This window comes from Calliopsis andreniformis, chromosome 8 (assembly GCF_051401765.1).
Source record: "Calliopsis andreniformis isolate RMS-2024a chromosome 8, iyCalAndr_principal, whole genome shotgun sequence".
NCBI lineage: Eukaryota > Metazoa > Arthropoda > Insecta > Hymenoptera > Andrenidae > Calliopsis > Calliopsis andreniformis.
In genome coordinates, this window is record NC_135069.1 from 660,103 (window position 1) to 681,061 (window position 20,959).

At 34.5% G+C, this 20,959-nt stretch overlaps 9 protein-coding genes across 14 annotated transcripts; 4 read left to right on the plus strand and 5 right to left on the minus strand.

The window, feature by feature from the left end:
* The first annotated feature begins 324 nt into the window (after positions 1–324).
* Positions 325–1,514, plus strand: LOC143182679 (uncharacterized). The gene is made up of 5 exons (XM_076383866.1): positions 325–404; positions 523–687; positions 769–954; positions 1,013–1,303; positions 1,374–1,514. Exons 1-5 carry the CDS (start codon positions 341–343, stop codon positions 1,478–1,480), a joined length of 813 nt encoding a protein of 270 aa, XP_076239981.1. The 5' UTR covers positions 325–340; the 3' UTR covers positions 1,481–1,514.
* LOC143182682 (U-scoloptoxin(20)-Cw1a-like) lies at positions 1,495–3,123 on the plus strand. 2 transcript variants are annotated; one of them, XM_076383870.1, is made up of 3 exons: positions 1,495–1,769; positions 1,978–2,064; positions 2,736–3,123. In XM_076383870.1, exons 2-3 carry the CDS (start codon positions 2,025–2,027, stop codon positions 2,936–2,938), a joined length of 243 nt encoding a protein of 80 aa, XP_076239985.1. In that variant the 5' UTR covers positions 1,495–1,769; positions 1,978–2,024; the 3' UTR covers positions 2,939–3,123. The 2 variants fall into 2 exon arrangements, with proteins under 2 accessions (XP_076239985.1, XP_076239984.1); XM_076383869.1 differs by having other exon boundaries at positions 1,495–1,773; positions 2,736–3,118.
* Positions 3,124–3,282: 159 nt separating this feature from the next.
* LOC143182677 (nucleolus and neural progenitor protein) lies at positions 3,283–4,850 on the minus strand. The gene is made up of 5 exons (XM_076383863.1): positions 4,720–4,850; positions 4,226–4,649; positions 3,979–4,149; positions 3,764–3,906; positions 3,283–3,688 (listed from the first exon to the last, which is right to left on the minus strand). The coding sequence occupies exons 1-5, from the start codon at positions 4,793–4,795 to the stop codon at positions 3,354–3,356; spliced, it is 1,149 nt and encodes a 382-aa protein (XP_076239978.1). The 5' UTR covers positions 4,796–4,850; the 3' UTR covers positions 3,283–3,353.
* Positions 4,851–5,041: 191 nt separating this feature from the next.
* On the minus strand, positions 5,042–5,586 carry LOC143182681 (uncharacterized). The gene is made up of 2 exons (XM_076383868.1): positions 5,344–5,586; positions 5,042–5,254 (listed from the first exon to the last, which is right to left on the minus strand). The coding sequence occupies exons 1-2, from the start codon at positions 5,493–5,495 to the stop codon at positions 5,044–5,046; spliced, it is 363 nt and encodes a 120-aa protein (XP_076239983.1). The 5' UTR covers positions 5,496–5,586; the 3' UTR covers positions 5,042–5,043.
* Positions 5,587–5,714: 128 nt separating this feature from the next.
* Positions 5,715–6,244, minus strand: LOC143182553 (uncharacterized). Its single transcript, XM_076383601.1, has 2 exons — positions 6,150–6,244; positions 5,715–6,087 (listed from the first exon to the last, which is right to left on the minus strand). The coding sequence occupies exons 1-2, from the start codon at positions 6,212–6,214 to the stop codon at positions 5,715–5,717; spliced, it is 438 nt and encodes a 145-aa protein (XP_076239716.1). The 5' UTR covers positions 6,215–6,244.
* A 618-nt stretch (positions 6,245–6,862) lies between these two features.
* Positions 6,863–9,761, minus strand: LOC143182675 (uncharacterized). 2 transcript variants are annotated; one of them, XM_076383860.1, is made up of 3 exons: positions 9,580–9,761; positions 9,377–9,497; positions 6,863–9,205 (listed from the first exon to the last, which is right to left on the minus strand). In XM_076383860.1, exons 1-3 carry the CDS (start codon positions 9,751–9,753, stop codon positions 7,191–7,193), a joined length of 2,310 nt encoding a protein of 769 aa, XP_076239975.1. In that variant the 5' UTR covers positions 9,754–9,761; the 3' UTR covers positions 6,863–7,190. The 2 variants fall into 2 exon arrangements, with proteins under 2 accessions (XP_076239975.1, XP_076239974.1); XM_076383859.1 differs by having other exon boundaries at positions 6,863–9,257; positions 9,330–9,497.
* Positions 9,762–10,099: 338 nt separating this feature from the next.
* Positions 10,100–12,948, plus strand: LOC143182676 (F-box only protein 22-like). Of its 3 annotated transcripts, XR_013002510.1 has the most exons (6): positions 10,228–10,403; positions 10,557–10,735; positions 10,825–11,149; positions 11,223–11,608; positions 12,555–12,734; positions 12,818–12,948. XR_013002510.1 is itself a non-coding variant. In XM_076383862.1 (5 exons), exons 1-5 carry the CDS (start codon positions 10,228–10,230, stop codon positions 11,746–11,748), a joined length of 1,137 nt encoding a protein of 378 aa, XP_076239977.1. In that variant the 5' UTR covers positions 10,100–10,227; the 3' UTR covers positions 11,749–11,814. The 3 variants fall into 3 exon arrangements, 2 of the variants coding, with proteins under 2 accessions (XP_076239977.1, XP_076239976.1); XM_076383862.1 differs by lacking the exons at positions 12,555–12,734; positions 12,818–12,948 and adding an exon at positions 11,678–11,814 and having other exon boundaries at positions 10,100–10,403; XM_076383861.1 differs by lacking the exon at positions 12,818–12,948 and having other exon boundaries at positions 12,555–12,779.
* Positions 12,949–13,079: 131 nt separating this feature from the next.
* Positions 13,080–13,848, plus strand: LOC143182680 (pancreatic triacylglycerol lipase). The gene is made up of 3 exons (XM_076383867.1): positions 13,080–13,213; positions 13,276–13,551; positions 13,610–13,848. The coding sequence occupies exons 1-3, from the start codon at positions 13,117–13,119 to the stop codon at positions 13,846–13,848; spliced, it is 612 nt and encodes a 203-aa protein (XP_076239982.1). The 5' UTR covers positions 13,080–13,116.
* Positions 13,849–13,946: 98 nt separating this feature from the next.
* LOC143182678 (5'-AMP-activated protein kinase subunit beta-2-like) lies at positions 13,947–15,756 on the minus strand. Of its 2 annotated transcripts, none has more exons than XM_076383864.1 (5): positions 15,381–15,756; positions 15,025–15,229; positions 14,670–14,948; positions 14,362–14,592; positions 13,947–14,289 (listed from the first exon to the last, which is right to left on the minus strand). In XM_076383864.1, the coding sequence occupies exons 2-5, from the start codon at positions 15,211–15,213 to the stop codon at positions 14,143–14,145; spliced, it is 846 nt and encodes a 281-aa protein (XP_076239979.1). In that variant the 5' UTR covers positions 15,214–15,229; positions 15,381–15,756; the 3' UTR covers positions 13,947–14,142. The 2 variants fall into 2 exon arrangements, with proteins under 2 accessions (XP_076239979.1, XP_076239980.1); XM_076383865.1 differs by having other exon boundaries at positions 15,674–15,752.
* Positions 15,757–20,959: the final 5,203 nt, after the last annotated feature.

Genomic DNA, 20,959 nt, shown 5'->3' on the forward strand with positions numbered 1-20,959 from the left:
TTGGCAGGAGTATTAATTAAGAAGACCGTCTACAAAAATTTGAAGAATTGGCGGAAGATATTGCAATCGATTGTAGAGTGGAGTTAAATGTTCGTTAAATATGAACTTATACGTACTTATGCGATCACTTAAAATTTCACGCTATATTTTTATGAAAGTTGAATATCTCCATTGAAAGACAACAAATTTGAACTTTTATACGTAAATCTTGCATGTACCAATATTTATTCAGAGTACGATGTAATCTAGTGGTTGCGCAGAATCTGTCACCTCCGCTTGATTTAAGTTTAACGAAGCATGTTTAATTGTGCATCAGTGTGAAAGCAGACCTCCCTTGAAAATGTTGTTAGCAACACACATGGCTTTTTTATTGGCAGCTGCAATAATATCGAATCCATTTCAAGGTAAAGATTTCTATTTTTGTTATTTAAGGAATATCTTCTCTGAACTATTCAAAATCACTTTAAGCGTCTTTGCCATGAAATCCTATTTTATAGTATTAACGATAGCAACGTGTTCCAGACATACTTGCTTCAAAGATTGATACCTTGGATATGCCGCTTGTAGTGCGTAACGGTACTGGACCAATCGATCTATCTTGCATTTATAATGTGAAATCAGAAGAGAATGGGCTCGTAATAAAATGGTATCACAATATGAACCAGATCTATCAGTGGATACCACCAAGTAATTTTAGACACGATCGAATTTTTTAAAGGGGGTGAATCTATATCGTGAGATGTATTTTATTTTTGTTCTCATTTATAGTGCCACCTCAGGATGTGGGAGTTATAAGTGGTTTCGCCGAATATCCTGAACAAAATCTGAAACATCCTAATTCATTATCTATTATTCGTTTGAAACTGGTGACCGTCGAGATGAGTGGAGAATATACATGTCTGATCAGCACTTTTCAAGAAGAAGATTTAGAAAGAACAAGAATGATTGTTTATGGTAATATTATAGAAAATTAGAATAACGTACACTCTACAATAACAATATCATTTTACAGAACCAGAAACCAGCGCGAAAATTCATGTTGTCGCATTCAATGAGACTCATTTAAATGTTACGTGTGTGGTAAACGGAGCACACCCACGGCCAGTTTTAAAATTTTATGTAGAAGGATTTGAAGTAGACAATTACTATGATCAAATTGAGAAGAAGGAATGGTATAGAAAAAATCTTTCCGTGAAACGAAGTGCTATCATTAAGAATTCTTTGGAACCAATGTTGCTGGACTGCGAGATTTCCATTCCGTACACGGATTACAAGCGGAGGGAGAGGACTGTTTATTATCCCAGTTCGTGTCATTTTCAATCATTTTTCTATACATTCGTGTATCTATAATGATTGTTTCGTATGTATTTCAGCTCAATCACTATCACAAATGAGCGCTGTATCGGGAAGACATCAAAGCGCATCTTTTAACATTCATACGGTTAACGTCTTGTATACATTAGTATTATTATTAATTTAATATACGCAAATACTAGTATTTGTTACTCTTTATACATTCCCCTTAGCTGGAAAATTTGTGTCAATTAGTAGATTTTCAGTAACAATATAATTAGTAGCTCATTGAAATTCGTTTAGCGATAGTAGCATTTTGATGTAGAAATTCTTCTAAGTATCCTGTGGAAGCAGAAATTGCGATTGCGTGTTAGTTGACGTTGAAGGAGGCAGCAGGAGCTGGTGGGGGACTACATCCTGAGGTGGTGGTCCTTTGCAAGATTATTCACTTGGTCTTCGGCGCTCATCCACAGAAGGTTGGTAAGTACATCTTCATAGAATTATTACGTATTTCATTCAAATACTTTGATCAATTTTAATGTTTTTATCTTTTATACGATAAAATCGTATCAACTTACAGAAATCTTGTCATCCTATTAAATTTTCAAACTTCTTCTTAGAGTACTTTAATTTCGACCGTGACTATAAAAAAATAAACTAAAGAACAATTTTTTTTCGTTTAAGGTTCTTAACGTATACACATCGCTCTATTCAACTTCGGATCATCAAAAATGAAGATGAATTGTACTTGCGTGATACTATTTCTTGCAGGTAAATAGATGCGCTTTATTAAAATATAAAGTAATATATCATATTTCTCTATAAATTTGTCTTACGTCATTATTACATTTCTAAATTAATGTTACAACAATTCATTAACAATTCATACTTCACTTTATATTAAAAAGTTGTAATTGCAATCAAGTTATAAAGGTCTATAACGTAATAAATATTTGTTTAATATATCGAAAAAGAGTAGAATCCTAGAACCTGATAATCATGAAATGTCTGGCTCATCAAAGGATTCTAAAATAGCCAAGTATGATCAATCAGATTATAATCTCTTCTTTAAGGAGATAATCTTATCAAACAGTGCACTACCTATAGCAGTTGCTGCGGTATTATTGAACTTATCGTTGATCTTCTTGTTAACTAATATAGAATCGGACTACAAGAAAATACGATTAATTTTAACTTTGAAAGTTTTTGTGATTCATTAAATTTCTTTAAAAATATTTTAACCGGAGAGAACCTTTAGAAGTTAAAAGAGATCTAAGCGAGTTCAGCATTACTTCGCGTGTCACGTGAGTACGGTAACTTATAATTACTTGCTTAAAATTCATTATTGAACGTGGGGGTTCAGTTGCTGACATCCATAAATGCATTTTTTTGTGCCGCATGTAAATTTCATAAAAAAAAGTAAGCAAACTTGTGTGTTACAGTATGCGCGTTATGGACCTTCGGAGAAACTCTATCTTGCGACCAGTGTGGAAGAGAGTGTGCCGATATTTGCGGTACTAGACAATTTAGAGCCTGTTGCTTCAATAACATGAAAAAGAGGCAGTTTGACGGTGGAATGAAATTATGGATGAAGTCGCACATGTATACCATACGTTTGCATCCGGATCAGGATATACAATACTGATTTTTATCGAATATGATAGACGTACCATATTAATTTGATGAAGTTACAGAGCATTTGTTTACTTTTGTGTCGATTTACTTCACTTAAATTTAGAAGTGTTGCATATACTCAGGGATAATTTTTTCATTCGTATTTTTTTTGCGCGATAGTTTTCATTTTTACAAAAGATGTTTGACATACTATAAGTTTGCTTACACTTACAGTATATAATTGATTAAATATATAGAACACTTTCAAACTGAATTTGTATTGTTATTACTATCTCTATAATCTTTTCATTATATTTAAGCAATATTTAACGAATATATGAGGAAATAAAATACTTTTCGTAACAAATATAACATTCATTATTACATTATTTTTTATTTTTATACAGTTTAATTGTACATATATGCTGAATTTAATAGTACCATGCTTAGGTAATCCATTGTTTTATACGTTTTATTATTTTTTTAAGTAATGCTAATTGTTTTGTCTCATCTTGACATACATCTAACTTATTTAATAGCTTTTTACTTTTATTCCTGACCATGTTCCATTGCAGTTTATCTAACCCAGGGTATGCTTTTTTGTTTAAAAGTATTGTCAGATCTTCCTTATTCTTAACATTGTCAAATGTCAAAAGTTTGTGTTGACTTTTATTTTTAGGCAACTTTGGTGTTTCTTTCATAAAAGTCTTACTCTGGTTTATACCCACATTTTCAATTAATTTTTTTTTTGTTATTATGAAGCTATCACGGTGTATAATTTCTATAAAAGACAGGTACAAATAAATATTATTTTTGTACTTACTTGTAAAATTAATTAAGTATTTAATATTTGTACCTCCTGTGTCATCATCAGAAATAATATCTGTTTTCTCTTCATTATCATCTTGCACATTTAATGCTAAGTCCTCAACAGAATTATATTCATGCGGAATAATCAATTTAAATATTGTATTATTTAATCCATGACTACTAGGAACACTGCAGAAATGCATGTTATCAAGCTCTGAATATTCATTATACTATAGTTTGTATCTGTCTTATTCTACATACCTTGGTGTAGGTTCATGTATCCATGATAATGCCAAGAATGCTTCCAAGTTATTTGGGAGCTCATAGTCATTAGGGAGCCACTTTAATCCTATGGTCTTAAAAAACTTTAAGTATTTATATAAATTATTATACCATGTGCAAGACATTTTAATTAAGTGTCTAGATAAGATCCTGTCAGTAAATATTGCAATATGTTTTAAATCTGTTTGATTAAGACATAATTGAATGATAAAATAAAATAACATACCATATTCTACTAACAACAGCATATGCTATAATAGCAATTCCCCAAGCATGCCCTAGACCTATCCTGCTTTTAAGGAAATGTGCAGAATGTTTTGCAACTGTTTCTACCCTTAACATAAGTTTTGCAAAACCTTGTGTCCTTATCAAAACATATTCTATCATCTGTCTAGTAGGCAACTTAATATTATTTCCTTCTAATTCTACATAGATTTTTAAATTTTCATATTCTTTTTCCAGAGATAAAACGAGGTATTTGAGTAGAGCTTTATTGACTTTAGACATAGCTTTAACACCCTTGTCATTTCGAAATTTACTTTTCATACGATATATTAGCCGACCCAGAACTGCTGCTTCCTTATGCAATAATTCTTGGGAATTCAAATCTTTTATGACATTTTCTAGAACCGCTAAGAATCCAGTTACATCTGGTAACATAAAAATATGAATAATACTTGTATATTTTGTTTGCATAGAATAGGTTAGATTATAAATTACCAAATTTTTCACGTGCAAGATAACAAGTTGCATTCGGCGGCCGTTCCAGTTGCATACGATTCCATATAGCTTCCATATTATCGATACGTTCACATAAATTTATGTATTTAATCACTAATATTATGCATTTATTTATAGGTTAAAGAAATTAATACATAACCTCATTCTCTACACGTGATGCTGATGCTAATGTACACATTTAAATACTACACACACATACATAGACAAAACTGATATTTTGCGTTTACACTTTAGGTTTGGAGATAATTAAAATTTATTTAAATTTAAATGTTCAACGTACAGATTTATATAAATATTTCTGATTTATAAGTGAGGAGCAGAGTAAACTATCATTTGAGAAGGATCAGTTGGTCTGACAGGAGTGGGTCGACATAATACAGGAGAATTTGGAGGAAGACCAAGAGGAACTAATTTGTCTACTCCACGATATGAGAAACCACCCTGTACAATAGGACGATACATTAGGTTAGTGCATGGCCCGTATCCCCGTAGCGCATTTACGGGCTGTTTAAATCTGTAACCAAATTGAACTATTTAAAAAAACCAATACGCATAAAGTTTCAATTTCATTTACGACTCGACAAATTGATATAAAGTTTCTACCTGATTGCCTTTACTGGTTCAATTCGAGGAGAATATACTTGGCAGGTCTTGTGTCGTTCTATGTTTAATAAAGGCCAAATGCATGTCGTTATTGTACAGTTTGTCCTATCTACATGAGATCGCGGACACAGATGACATGTATCATCATCCATTTCAATTTGTTAAACTTGTCAATTTTTTTTATGAAGGTATATAACCATGTAGCTCAAAGATTACGGTCGTGTCAAAGAAAACAAACTGAATGCTGCAGAATAATATTCTCTGTAGGGCAAATCGTTTATTTGAATTGGACTGTAAAGCATTTTAATGTTGACGGAATTATAAGCAAGAGCGGGTAATTTGGAAATCGAGGTACAAAGCAGAGAAAAGAATTAGCAAACAGATGGCATACAAGGGTAACATGGGTAACATTTGATGGTCCCTGTATAAAAAAGTCCACCAGTAGTGATAGGTGTCCTTATGACAGGACTAAATTCAAAAGGTGCAGGCACTGGTTTAGGTAAAGGTGCACAGGTTATACATGGATAACCCGTGCAAGGTGGGCAAATGAAAGGACGAGGAGGGCAAGGTAAAACGCAGGGTTGAGGAGGACAGGGCACACTGCAGGGCTGAGGGCAGCAAGGTACACAGGTAGGAGGCGATGGGCATTTTGGTTCACAACAGGGCGTACAACACATTATGGGTGACTCTGAGGTGGGACAAACAGGTGGACATTGCGGTCCCATTGGAGGGCAACAACCGCAGCTATAAAAATCCGTCAATTCAGCTACCATACGTATTAATGACGCGTAACAGGATTATCCTACCTTTCAATCATTTTTTTCAGATCGGTTTTGCCGTAACTGCGTTCACATTTCACGTGAACTGCCATTCCTGATTCGTTGACAGAAGTACGAGATATAAATTTTGATAATATTTCCAAACGAAAAAGTTGCTTCAACTTAAAATATGAAGTGCGGTATTAAAATAATAGAATAATATTTCGATAAACTATTGGATACGTGAATGAGTAGAGACAAATTCAATTGGAACGTACAGCTCAAATATTCATATATTACAGTACTATCATCTACAAATTCGTTTTTCTATAATAACTCGGCGAAAAAAAATCGTAGATCACTCGCCAAGATCTCGTTGGAAAGGGGAGACTTTGGCCTTTAATTTCACCCTAAATCGGATCACGAAAAAATTTTATTAAACTCTGTACAGACGTTTAAAGTTGGAAGATATTCGGGGAAAAACCACCCTCCTTTTCTTGTCCCACATCCGAGTACAAAGGGGTTTGTGGCAAAATTCAATACAGGAGGGTATGAAAGTAAAGGTCTTGTCCTTTAAAATAAGCCTAGGCTCAACTCTATACGATTTTTTTTCAAACTGTTATAGCAGGTCGAAGATCAATCATTTTTCGATCTAAAATTAGTGATGTTTTAATTTTGCTCCGAGTGTATTATCATTAAATTGTCTTACTAAATAAATAATTGGAGTGTAAAGTCACATTAATTGTTAGGAAAAGAGTTTTACAAAATTAGTTTATAACAAATAAACAATTTTATTATACGTTAGCATTAAACTTTATAAGCCACCCTTAATGCTCTATACAAAGATAATATTCGTATTTTTCACTACGAACTGAAATATAAAATTCGTAAAGAAAGGCCATGTTCCCGCTTTTGCGCTATACATGGAATACAATATACAGTGCAAGTATATAAATACTTCTAGAATAAGATAGCGACATTTAATACTTGGTGTATTTATAATTTTTTTCAATTAAAATTTGTGCAGAGAATTAAAAATTTATCACAGAAACAGTAATAATTGAACCTTGATTGTTCATTTAAATTGCCCTATGATTGGAACATGTGTCCGATAAGAGCAAAATTTTTAACAGCTAACGAAACATCAGACGTTTCTGAATTAGGATGAATTTGTAAATTCGGAGTAACAGCAGGACTTACGCTATCTAAGCTAGGAGAACTTATTCTCTGAATATCATTGGCATAGGTTTTATTATCTTGTGAATTCAATGGAAGGATAACTTCATTCAGATGTGTTTGAGGTAGAATCGTAATAATAGGAGTTACATTTGGTGAAGCTATTTCAGACTGGCAATAATTTTGCGCATTTTGATACTGGGCTTTACATTTCTTTTCGTGTACGAACAAACTGCCGTTATGACTGTATGCTGTACCGCAAATCTTACAAGCGTACGGTTTTTCACCGGTATGCGTGAATCTATGTTCTTTCAGATATTTCAACCTTCTGAACGATTTTCCGCAAGTTTTACAATGGTAATTAGCTTCGCCGGTATGTGTTGTAATGTGCGCTTTAAGGGTACATGATTTAGCAAAAGCAGCGCTACAAAAATGACAAACAAATGGTCTGTCGCCTGTATGTGTTCTTTCATGATTAATACAGTTCGAATTCGATGTGAATCCTCTTCCGCAATACTTGCAGACGTGTGGTTTATACCCAGTATGCGTTCTCATGTGAAACATAAGACCTGTATTTTGCCTAAACGTTTTACTACATATATGGCACAAAAATCGCTTAAAATTTGTATCCTTCTGCTCTTTTGAACGTTCATGAATTTTTCTATGTCGCTGAAGTTTAATTTCTGTTTCAAAAGGTTTGCTGCATTCATCGCATCGATAAGATTTTAATATTTCATTATTTTTCTGCTGATCTTTGTCTTTATCTTCGCAAACACACACGTTACCGCAATTCCTGCAACCCTCTGTTTGTGAATTGTGCATATTTAGGTGATGTTTCAGTAGAGATCGTTTAGTATCATACGATTTTCCACAAATCTTACAAGGAAACCCCTTTTCTTCATTATCTGAATCAAGCTCTTCTCTTATCCAACTATTTATTAACTTAATAGCTGATTTTTCGTCTGATGGTTTTTGTGACTCTAAGGAAGCTTTATCTTCGTTGTGTCCATACCGATTTTTGTGGCTTTCTAATCTGTCTTGGCGATAAAATTTCATATTGCAAACGCTACAGACGAACCGTTTCTCAACATGAATCGACAAATTAGTATTTGAATAGGATAAATGACCTTTAGAACTTGTATGTTCAGATTTCAATGAACATTTAATATGTGTATTCAAAGTACTCATTCCATTGTTTACAATTCCTTCTTCAATTTCTGTCTTATCGTTATTACTTCCTACCATCATATTTTTTTCTTCAGATTTATTAATGTTTTCTAATTTTCTTTTATCCCTGATTTCTTTCAGAATGGACAAGACTTCTTTTGGATTTGCTCTTTTATGAACATTTAAATGTCGTACCATAGTGTCAGTTTTCTTAAAAGTCTTATTACATATTCTACACAACACAGGCTTCAGTTTTTCTTTAACTTTGTGCAATTTACTGTGCTTTATTAACTTATCAAGTTGAAAGAATTGTTTATTGCATTTATCGCATGTAAATTTTTTTTCTTCGTGAGTTGATACATGTTTATCCAGAGATTTTTTACTGGAATAATGTCTGTCACATTTTAAACAAGTATAAGAATTAGTAGACTGCTCATTAATATTTACTAAACAATCATTATCTAAAATATCTCTTTTAATATTTACATTCTTTTTTATATATTGTCTTTGTCTTTCTTTATGATTCTTTAGGTTCTCCATGGATGTTACTCTTTTGAACATTGTTGTTCTCCTTGTTCGATAAGCTTCTTTTTTTTCATATCCTGTTTGTCTACACTTAACATTGTTTACATGATTATTGGGTGCATTGTATTCTATATGATTAGATTCATTAAGTATTTTCTGTTCTTCAACACACTGTATATTAGAGTTACAATTTACAGTTGGATAAGTATTATCATTCATTATAGCTGTATTTGTTTCTGTTTTTATAAAATCAGAAGTAAAGATATATTCTGTCTGACAATATTGATCCTAGCGAATAGATGATAATTATGATACCTTGTGAATTTATTTTTTTTTTATGCAAGTGATAATTATACTTACTTTGGTGGTTTTAAACTGATTAGCATTGCACTTTGTTTGTAATTTACCATATAATTTTTTCAATTGGATATCCGATTGTTGGCATTGCTTTCTCAATTGATAGGCATCACTTACTTTTATTATGCATTTCATGCAAATAGTAGCAGGTAAACCATCACTTTCTGTTATCTAACCAAGAGAAAATTTCATAAATATAGCAGCAGAGGGTAGAGAGATTTGAAGAAAAAAATGGTTTAAATATTAAACTGACCTCCACACCGCTGCATAAACGAAATTTCTCTGATATAGATGTATTATCTGCATAATTCGACTCATTTTGCTTAGTATCAAAGATGCATTGGTTATTTTGATTCATTGTAAGACAAACGCGACAAAGATTGCCGATGTTATCGGATAAAATCTTCGCTTTATTTTCAATCTCCATTGGATTTTGGCGAAGGTGAATGTTTTATCGAAGAAAGATGCAGTTATTTACATTCGAACTTTGCGTTACAACAGATTACAACGATGCTGATTATTATGCTTATGTACATGTTCCGCCTTTCTTTCTTTCGTGCCTCTAGTAGGGTTTCTATGATCATGTTGCGAAAATTCAATGATTTTCAGGAGAAAATTTGCATTTTCTAAAGTCACGATGCTTCGTTATCATTTAGTGCTATTCGTAATTGAATAACGATCATAGTACAAATGTAACTCTGCTAAAAACTCAGGATATAGAAACGAGGGATTGTGGATAGCGGTAATCTGTCACATTTGTTTAGTTGTTCCATGACAGAAGCAGACACGATACAGCTGGACGCAATCATAAATACAAACAAAGCGATTGCAGTTTCTGTATGTGATAACCAGTGATAACTAAGAAAGATTATTAACTTGACAAATTAAAACGGTCACGTAAATGGAGAATATACCGCAAAGAAAACTTCGAGAGGATATCACGAACGAAGTGGGCACTGAAGAAAGTGCAGAAAGTATTGAGAAATGCTCATCTCAAAGCTTAACCTATGACGTCTTAAGAACTATATTTCAATATTTGAATGGTATGGAATTGTCAAATGCCTCAATGGTTTGCAGGTACGAATGCAATTTTCGTTAATATTCTCTACATTCTAATCATAAAAGAAAAAATGATTATTTTTATGAGGAAGGTCTATACTATGAAATTTCCTGGTCCATTTATGTAAAAGATTCGTAAAATGCACTACCATGTAGCGTTTTATATTACAGATCCTGGTTAGAAGCGGCAAATAATGAGAAACAAATTAGAGGTCCTGTTTGCTCTAAAGAATTTATTAATGAAATGCAAAATGTGGAATATATTAAGTCACAGATTATTGAACAATTATGGATCAAACCTGCATTAGGATTATTTTTTACTGGTCCATCCTTTCCTTCTATTAAAAGAGGTATCCGTTATTGTACTGAAACATTCTATTGCCTATTTGTCTTTTTCTGAGTGCTTTATCTTTAATGATAATATCTTAATTCTATAAAGATTGCCACTGTAAAGTTCTTCCCAAAAATTGTACTACTGTAACACTAAGAACATATGGCATTGTTATTAATAACAATGAAATTGAAGATAACTTGAATTATCTTGCAAGCGTATTTTTACCTGAGATACCCAATGTATCTATTAAAACTGTTACAATTAGTGATAGCTCTATGAAAATGGATGGTATAAAAAAATGTACAGAAGATATAAAAAAGGCTTTGGATACACCTGAGAAAAACCATAATAAATCTAAATGTTTGTTATTGTTTTGCGATCTACGAGGTCGTAAATTAGCAATAAGAATTGCAGATTCTTTAAAAAAATGGTAAATTTTTTAATATCACGTAACTAGCATCTTAGATATATATTAAAACGTTTATATTACTTTTTTTCTATAGTTACACAGACCATAAATTTTCTGTGTGGGGAGGAGTAGCCAGAGATTTATTAATATGTAATGGAAAAGGCAGTAAAAATGATGAGTGTGAGAAATTTCCAGTTTGCGTTGGAATCACGTTAACTGGATCGATAGACACATGGTCTATCGTCGTTGACAGAAGCTGTAACACCAAGGATCGAGTTGAACGGCGACTTAAATTGCTTAAAAGTCGTGTCTGTCTAAAAAAACATTCCATTGGTTTTATGTTCGCATGTTGTGCCCGGGGAGAGAATATGTTCAATGAACGCAACTTGGAATCGTCTGTGTTCAAAACATTATTTCCAGAAGTATCGTTAATAGGATGTTTCGGTGATGGAGAATTTGGCGAAACTTCAATATCGAGTGGTAAGTCATTCTTTAGTTTGATTCAACTTATTAAAATTGTACAAAACCATACAGTGTTATATATTACAGAACCTACTGCTAAAAGGCCAAGATGGTATAATGAGACCACTACCATTTTTTTAATAATCTCATACAGTTAAATTACACGAAGATATTCAAATCTGTACCATTATGATTATTACTAACTGACATCATTGAACTAAATATCATATGCAGTGTACGTTCAATCGTTAAAAACGATAAATTCATCATTTTAATGTATACCGGTAGCAAAAATATGTTACATGACAATGTGTGATAATATATTCTATGTTCATATGATAAGATGTCTTTTTATGTAGTACCGATTTCTTCCTCGTTACCTTTGAAACTTTTTTATTACGTTTAGTTATGGGAAGGAGGAAAAAAATAGACAACTTCCTACGAGATTAAGAAAATAATTTAAAAATAATTATCAGCATGTAGAACGACAGACCCCTTTAATATCGTGTACACGTTACTATTTACTTTCGCGAGATACGAAAATATCCGGTATGTCTGATAGTTAATTGGGCAAAAACCTGCACTCCTTTGAATACGATTATAATGTTTAAGGTACCACCGGACAACCACTTGACAGTATTTCCGCATGTACGATACGACGTTAACGATAAACCAAAAGAAAGTGGGCCATTCGTGGAGGGTCCGGTAATGTTCATTACGATATTCCTAAGGTTTATAAGAAGGTTTCACTCTGTAGGTTACACCATCCAAATGAGACAAGTGATAGGACTCTGTGAATACTTTTCTTATCGAAAATTTCACTCGTGCGCTTAAAGTTCTTCTAATTACTTCAGTGCCCTTTCCGAGTTCTACATAGTACATACGCGGAGTTTCTTACGAACAGACAAATGATACTAAGGATTGAATCAGTAAATCTTGTGATATTACTTCTTGCTTTTAACAGTTTTACGAATTCTCGAGCATGGAATAGTGGTTTACAAGAAAAATATGATGGATACGGAGAAGACTGGATTTTTATGCCCGATGGAAATAACCAGCCACAAGTAGCGGTATTGAAACATCAAGAAACTGAAACACGGGGCATTTTTGACGAGTCACAAGTTTCTTACTTACTGTATACTCGGTATCGAATTATTTTATAGTGTAGTTATTTGATTTTATACAATTATTAATTTTACAACGTAACATTTATTTAAAATGTTGAAGGACTGGTCCACAAAATGGTACCCACTTATACACGAACGATACTAGAGGACTTAAAGAATCGACGTTCAGCCCACACCGACAAACAAAATTTATAACGCACGGATGGAAATCAAGTGCCATGAGTACTGGTCTTGTCAATATGAAGGAAGGTATTAAAATTTTGATAGATACCATTTTGTAAAAAGGATACATCCCTTCATCTGCCTTTGACATGTACAGCGTATTTAAGTTTTGGCGATTACAACGTCATTCTTGTTGACTGGCAACCCCTAGCTGCAAGTACGTTTTATCTTGGCCCAATGCGGAATACAGAAATTGTAGGAAAAACGGCAGCTGACTTCATTGATTTCCTAGTCAAAGAAACAGGGATAAAAACCGAAAACATTCATTTTCTTGGTACGTGCTGTAATAGTAAATTAACAATACAATTATTGACTTTTGATCGTTGAACAATTAAGGGCATTCTCTCGGAGCACATGTAGCTGGAAATGCCGGAAGTTCAATGACCTCCGGTCGTTTGGGAAGAATAACTGGTCTAGATCCTGCTCTACCAGGATTTCATTTACTCACGTCTGACAAGACTCGATTAGATTCTACAGATGCATTTTTTGTTGATGTCATTCATTCTTGTGGCGGAGTATTAGGATTCTTACAACCACTAGGTAGTGCAGATTTTTATCCAAATGCAGGCACAGCTGTTCAACCTGGTTGTTGTTGTATTCCAGAAGTAATAGGTAAGTGTTTCTGTTCTGTATATGATTTTTCAAGAGTTACACATTTAACATTTTGCAGAGGCATGTAGTCACGGACGCGCATACGTATACTTTACGGAAAGCATTAGTTCTAAAACGGGTTTTATGGCAAGAAAATGCAACACCTGGGATCAATTTATGAATGATAATTGCAGTCATTCTGATACCGCGCTTATGGGAGAACATGTTGATAAAGCAGCTGCTGGAACGTATTTTCTTAGAACCAGATCTGAATCACCGTACGTATATCAGGAAGAGATAATCAGTAATACGATTTAAATAAAAATATTCAAGCACTTTTCATTAGACTCTGCTGTTTGCGCGAAATAAAATTAATTTTTTATGTAATTAAAATTATTTCTATTATATGGAACACATTTAATGTAAAATACGCGACTTTAATAAATAATAATTACAATATTTTACATTTCAACAAACTGTTTCATACTCTGTCACTTTGTCAAGATTTCTCTGATTTTTTTTTCAAATATTAGTATTTTACTTTACCTACAAAACATGTATGTATTTGATGCAACTAATGTTTGACAATAACTTCAGGAATGATTTGTAGGATTAAATCGGCTTGTACAGTAAGGTTGTAACATATTTTTTACGATAGCGATGTGTAGCAGATAAAACCATGACGCTATCCTTGATACTTAAAGCATATAGATGATTTAACATAACATGATTTGGTTCTGGTAGGAGTGTTGGTTCACACTAGAATTAAAATATTTGTCAATTTTGTAAAATGTACAAATTTTCATAAAGCTGTTTGTTTTATATACTTACAGACAAGGGAGTGTCTTTATTTAGAATAACTTGTAGTAAATGTGGTGGTAAAATTGGTGGTCCAGCCACTTTTTCCCAAGGTCTGTGAGGAGGAATTTCTTGGCCATAGTCTGTTTGAGCACTACTAGAGACACTTTCACTGTCCTTCTCAAGTGCTTGAAAAACTTCAAAATCAGATTTTCTTACAGACACTAAATTATTCTTAGAACCCATACCATTGTCAACAATTTTCTACAAAAAATTATTTGAGAGATAAAACGGTTTTCTTTGAAGCTTGTATCATTACGATCAATAATTTATTTTCTTACTATATCTGGATCATGTCTCCATTCGCCATCAACAAAAAACTTATATTGATATTCTCCTTCTGGTAAATCAATGATTGTTACAAAATCACCATGACTTTTGACCATTGGCAATGTCTTCCATCCAGTAAAAGTTCCACTAATATAAACCTGTTTACCACCTCCTTCCCACTTAAAAACTGTTGGTAATACTTTGCTATCTGTTACTTTTGTTCCTTCTGATACAGTGTTAGAACGTGGTCGTTGAGAACTAAAATCCTCTCCATCTTGCTGATTGTTGGTCTAGTAAAAGAAAGTATAAAGAATTCCTGAACACATACATTCATTAACAACTCATTCAATATACTATTACACATACTCTAGCATAATAAGGTTCTTCTTCGGATGATTGGAGAACTAATTTCTGACTAGGTTTTTTGTCAAAAACAAAAGCTTGGCCTTCTTTTCCTGGCGATGGTGGAGGATGTTCTTTGGTATGACGATGTTCTCTGCCTGTGCTACCACCATGATGATGGCTAACTGGTTGATTACTTCCAGCATTGCCCATTGTCAAATTCTGACTTCTATTAAAAATTGAAGATTATGGTGGTTAAACTAAGGATTTATTTTGTAAGTGAAGAAGAAGAGTAATTCATAGCTAAACAGTTCAATATCTCTGCTTTTCTTCTGCTTTGTTTACGAAAATTTTAGAATTCGAAGAAACTTTTTCCTCACCTAATCGAAATAACGATCAAGCTTCAACTTAACACTACTGCAAGTTATTTTGTTCAGATACATTATTTATTACATATTAATTATCGCAAGAAGTTAAAGTACTAGGAAATGATGCAAGTTATATAGTAAGAAAAATTAGAATATCAGAGAATGACGTATCTGACGACTGCAATAGACTCGCGTTATAAAAATGGCTGTATTGTATGAACAGGATCTACTTATTAGTAAAGCCAATGGAAATTAATCAATTTTTGTACAATATCACAGACAAGATATAAAACTAGATATATCACATTAAATTCTTCTGACAGCGTAGTCAAGGTAGAAGAGCAAACTTATCATTGCTTATCATTTTACGAATTTTTACGACCTAGGTTGACTACCTTACCAATGTAAAAATTTGAAACTGATTTTAACGCCACCTGCTGATGAAAAGAGTTATGTCACAGGCGTAGTCGACTCTGCCTAATTAGTGTGGTCGACTCATAGTTGTATGTATTATTTATTTCCTTAAATTTGATAGTTTTTCTATATTGTTTAGAACAGATTATAATTAACGGATTCTAAACTAAGTGATTCTAACGAGACGGGATATAATACTACCGAAACTCAAAGCTTTCTGCGCAGGTCATCTCTAATGAAACGACGCCGTGTGCAGAACTCATCGCAATTGTAAATTTTCTATTATTTTCAGTAGTGACAGTAGTATCGATATAAAATTTGTCGGAATTTTAGTCATTTTGGACATGTCTGACATACTTGTATTTGGATAAAGTATTTGGATTTAGCTTACAAAAATTAAATTTATTTGAAGAATTTGTACATATCAAAATTACAGTCACGTGACTAGTTCTGCGCACTACGCAGTCACGTCACTGCTATTGCGCATGCTCGGTCGCGCCATCACGCATTCTTCCAGTTTCTGCGCGCGCGGTTACATGTTAGATTTGTCGTGCAATTTTTATTCGTTTTGTTCTGTAGAATAATCAACTAATTGTTTATTGTTTTATTCAATTTTGATTTCTGTAACTTCAGTGTTTCGGTTTTACGTATTTTTGTGTTACTGTGTGATGGAGGAGGCCTTCAAATGAAAAAATAAGCAGGTAAGGGTGACTATAGTTTTCTTTCACTGAGAATTTCTCAATAAATCTCTTTTTTTATATCATCTGTATGTACTAAAATTAATTATCAATATACAATACAACATAAAATCTTAATCTACACAGTTTTGCGTGAATTTCGTAAATTTGTATACATTAGCTTTTGTATTGTACACACAATTAGTGTAGGTAGTGACTAGAATTTTTCAGTCAATTCGCATAGGTTTAGTATAGTAAATCTAATTATTTTCGTTTTTTGTGACTTCCTCTATCTATGTATCTATGCTTATATTGTGTTTTTCTTCTGTCAGAAATTTTTTGTCGGAACTGAAGTATCTATACCGATGTCAAGGAAGCCAAGTTCCTGTGTGATTGGCCGCCGGAATGAGACAACTAATGTAAGTAATGAATGTTTATCAAAATTTATTATTCAATGTATTTCTGCCAAAAAATTGGAGAACTCACGCATAAGCACTTTTATATACTTAACGCTAATAACGAAAAGAATGCGGGGGACAGCAGGTTGGAAGGGTTTTCTTATCAATACGAGAAAGAAATAATTACAATTCAATTTCGAACATTACTTAAATATATTTCTTAATATTTCTTTAATTAAAAATTATAAATGTTAATAACTCATACCAGTGATTACGTGTGATTGTTATTAATATAAATTATAGTATTGTAAAAAATTTTTTTTTTATAATTTTTAATATAACAATTTTTATTATAAAACTGTGGTAGTTCCTATCATTGATAAGGTTGGGATCTTCAAATTATGTCGATAACATTACATGTTTCATAAAAATGATAAATCATTTTTCAAATTTGTCGAATGTATTAAGAATAAATTACACTGGATAATCTATTCTACACTTCGTTTCTGATAATATAGAAAATTGGAAAAAGATATCTCTTTTTTCAATGAAAGTTCTGTGAATAAACGGATAATTACAGGAAATGATATTATTGACATGAAAATAGTGTCGGTAGGTGGCGCTGGCAATGCTAGCGAACAAAAAGTGGAATTGAGAAGCGCGCCACTGCCATTATCAGTTTGGGTTGAATAAATTTTGGAAAGGCAGTGTATGTGCTATATGTGACTAATTCAATAAAGGTTTTTTTAGTTTTGAATATAATTTATTATAAATCTTGTACACTGAAATATGGGTAGCTATGACTGTATTTATCATATTTAAGAATTTGTGATATGTTGAATGTAAACGGTAAGATACATATTTCCGTAGGAATATCTTGAAATTCTTTTAAAGTAGCGACGGTGTCCATGGTTCTCAAGGTGACACGGACCTTGTATCGTAAAAGTAGCGGCGAGGCGCTCGAAAGGTGATCAATAACCGTCAATATGCAGGACGACGTTTTAATAAGAGTGTAAGCCTGAGATCCTGGGTCCCAGTTTATGACTTTGCGACACAGAACGTCACTTCGCCACTCTTACTACCTGCTCTTTATTACAAGTCGTCTCTGTCTTTCTCTGTCTCGTTGTCTCACTGTCCATTCTCCTCTTCTTCTTCTCTTTCACACCAGTTTGTTCTTTTCTACTTTATCTCTCTATCTTTCTCTCTACTTTTCCACGAATTTATTATTTATAAAGCCAAAGGAGCTAGTGCCTTCTCTGACATATACGTACTAACTTGCCCGGCTGACTTTTAGCTTCGAAACAAAACCTTCGAAATAGGTACTTCGTTCTTCTCGTTTGATAATTTAGTATTGTTATTTACATGCTTCGAAATACCTAGTGCTCTTTTGTTCCAAAACGAATTATAGCGATATTAGCTATCGTAGAAATGTTTCGACTGTATCTCGTTCAGAAAGTAAAAATAACGTCGGGAGTATACGACATATGTAACGAAATATGAGTTACTTATCTTTGAGAGACCGCTCGAAATGCATTTAAGGGTACTGTAGGATTTATCGATTATGCTAAATGTATTTTTCGTTTCGCGATGCTGATTAGATTATCGTAAAAGCTTTAGGATTATCTGAAGTGGTGACATATGTTCGACACTTCCGGAAGCGAGTTAATCGAGTGGTTAGCACGCGTCACTCTGTGGATGTGCGTTTATTTTTATCGAAAAGTTGGATAGACCGGACGGAGCGACGATGGTCTCTTGAGGAACTTGCCTAACGAGGGAAGTTAAGGAGCACAATGCGTCTCTTGTAAACGTATGTACATATGCATTCGCCGAGGAAAGCAGCGCTAGGATGCACCCTTGTCGACTGTACCAAGTAAACCGAAACTCCTGGCTTTGTGTTCGGGTAAACAGCGTCTTAATCCGATCGAGATTGCTCGTTACAAGACGCGAGATGATAGCCAACTTTCAGATCGACGACGCTAGTATCTGCTTTCGGCTTTCATACTATTGCCAACTTACAGCTCGACCTTTCGACAATCCAAGCCTTTTATCCTTTTGTAAAGTATCAAACAATGGAAAGTTCGGTGCTAGGTGTAACGACTTGGCGTAACGACTTGGCGTAAACTATCTGTCGAACTTTTCGCTGAGAAACTGAACTACATAAGGAGAAGGAAAAAGGCCCCGAAAGAGTCGTAGGAACGTCAATTCGCGAGATACAACGCGTTTATCATCGGTAAATGGTATCGTTTGTGAAAAAAGTGAAAGGTTTCCTATACCGAGGAGTTTCGTTGTTAGCCAAGACGAAAATGTACATTGATAACGAGCAACGAGAAGTGACAGCGAGGTGGTTCGTTCTTCCTACATGGTAACGGAGCCGACGACGTTGGTTGTCTTCTTACGCGCGGTTGCTGAAATAGTATTGTTACGCTGCTCATTGAGCACGAGGCACGTTGTTAGATTGTCAGCGACGGAAAGAGGGACAACCTTCGCGGTATAATAATAGATATGGTGTCAGCAAAATGTTTCGACATTGGATCAAGAAGTTTTCCCAGTTAACTGAAACGGAATTGACGAGTAAGCATCGCGCGAAAGAAGGAGACGTAAGAGCGAGAAATTGGGGAGGCAGATTTAGGGATGACGAAGTTGGCTCTGGCTGCCGGAGGACGAAGAGGACTAAGGGAGAACAAAAAGGGCGCGGAGGAAGATGGAAAGGATTACGGGTGCGTCAGGAGCGATGACTGAACGGCCGGTAATCGCCGTGCCGTTCTAATATTTCGAATAGTTCGCATTTACAATGGGCTTTATTGGCGGGAAAACTGAGGGGGGTATTTTGAGCAGCCAGGACATCCATCACTTGGGTGTCAACGTGATTGTCTTGCGTTGCGTTCACCGTGGAAAAGTATTGACGCAGAGAGATGAGCCGAACGACGACGAGCAGCCTATCGCGTGCACAAATGAAACGACAGTTTTGCGTAACAACAGACAAAATAGCGGCTGCTATTTCAAGATAATCGCGCGAACAACCAACACTTTTGCAATTTCAGCAATTTTTAACGAAACGGACAAATCAGAGATATGGGCATCGCTTGGTTACCCTTCCTGAACAACATTATTTCAACCAGTGAATTCATCCGTGCGACCGGGTGTTCAGGTTACGCCATTGTATCGTATTTAAATGAGCTTTTTAGTGCGTTCATATTGTAATAACTGCGAGTCATCTTGCTACTCAGCACATAGTTCGTGTACCATCTAGAATCGAGTGTAGTTGTGAATGAAGGAGGAAAGCTTGTCTAGCGACCGACAAAACTGTTTGTCTATCGACATTGGGTGTAGAAGGTATAGTTTTTCGGTGAAGAAAGTTAAAGGGACATAGAGGATGAACATTGTTTATTAATTCTCGGCGTTGTTGTCGTGAATTAAAGTCGACGAGAAATAAAAGCTAGTCGTTTGTTGGGAAAACAGTACATGTGGTCAGAGAGAATGAGAGAGAGAGAGGGAAAGAGAGAGCAAAGTAGATACTACATAGCGCTTTACGAGAGGCGTCGATGCATAATCGGAGCGCACCCTCCCGTGGCTATCCGTTTTATTTATCCGATAACACGCCATTATGGGCGAATCGCGGATGCGGCTGTGCCGGTAACGATTGGCTATTTATAATAACACGTGGCATACGGGTAATTAGTTGCGCGTAAGCCGCGCTGAAAAACCGAACAGTGGCATGCGCGTCCAGAAAAATTACCCTCGTTTTTCATTCCTTGCCTCGAAATTCGTTACATTTTCTCACTCGATTTTGTTAATCCATTCCTCAGGTTTGCCTATCGGCGATTCGAAAACTCGCAATTAGCACGCAATTAGGGTTTCGCAAAATTCTCGCTGCACTCTTTCGTGACTACCTACCGCTGTTGACTTTGACGCCTGTTTCGCGACGCACGGCGTGTATCTTGCACGAACGAGTAATTACGTTAATTCGATCGATTCTCTTTCTTCCTCTGATATCGGCGGCGTTGCACGACGTGAATTTAAGGAGAATGGAAAGACGTTCGGAAAGACGGGAAACACGAACCGACGGACGTGGTGGCAGTCGCGGACAAAGGGGAGTAGTAGC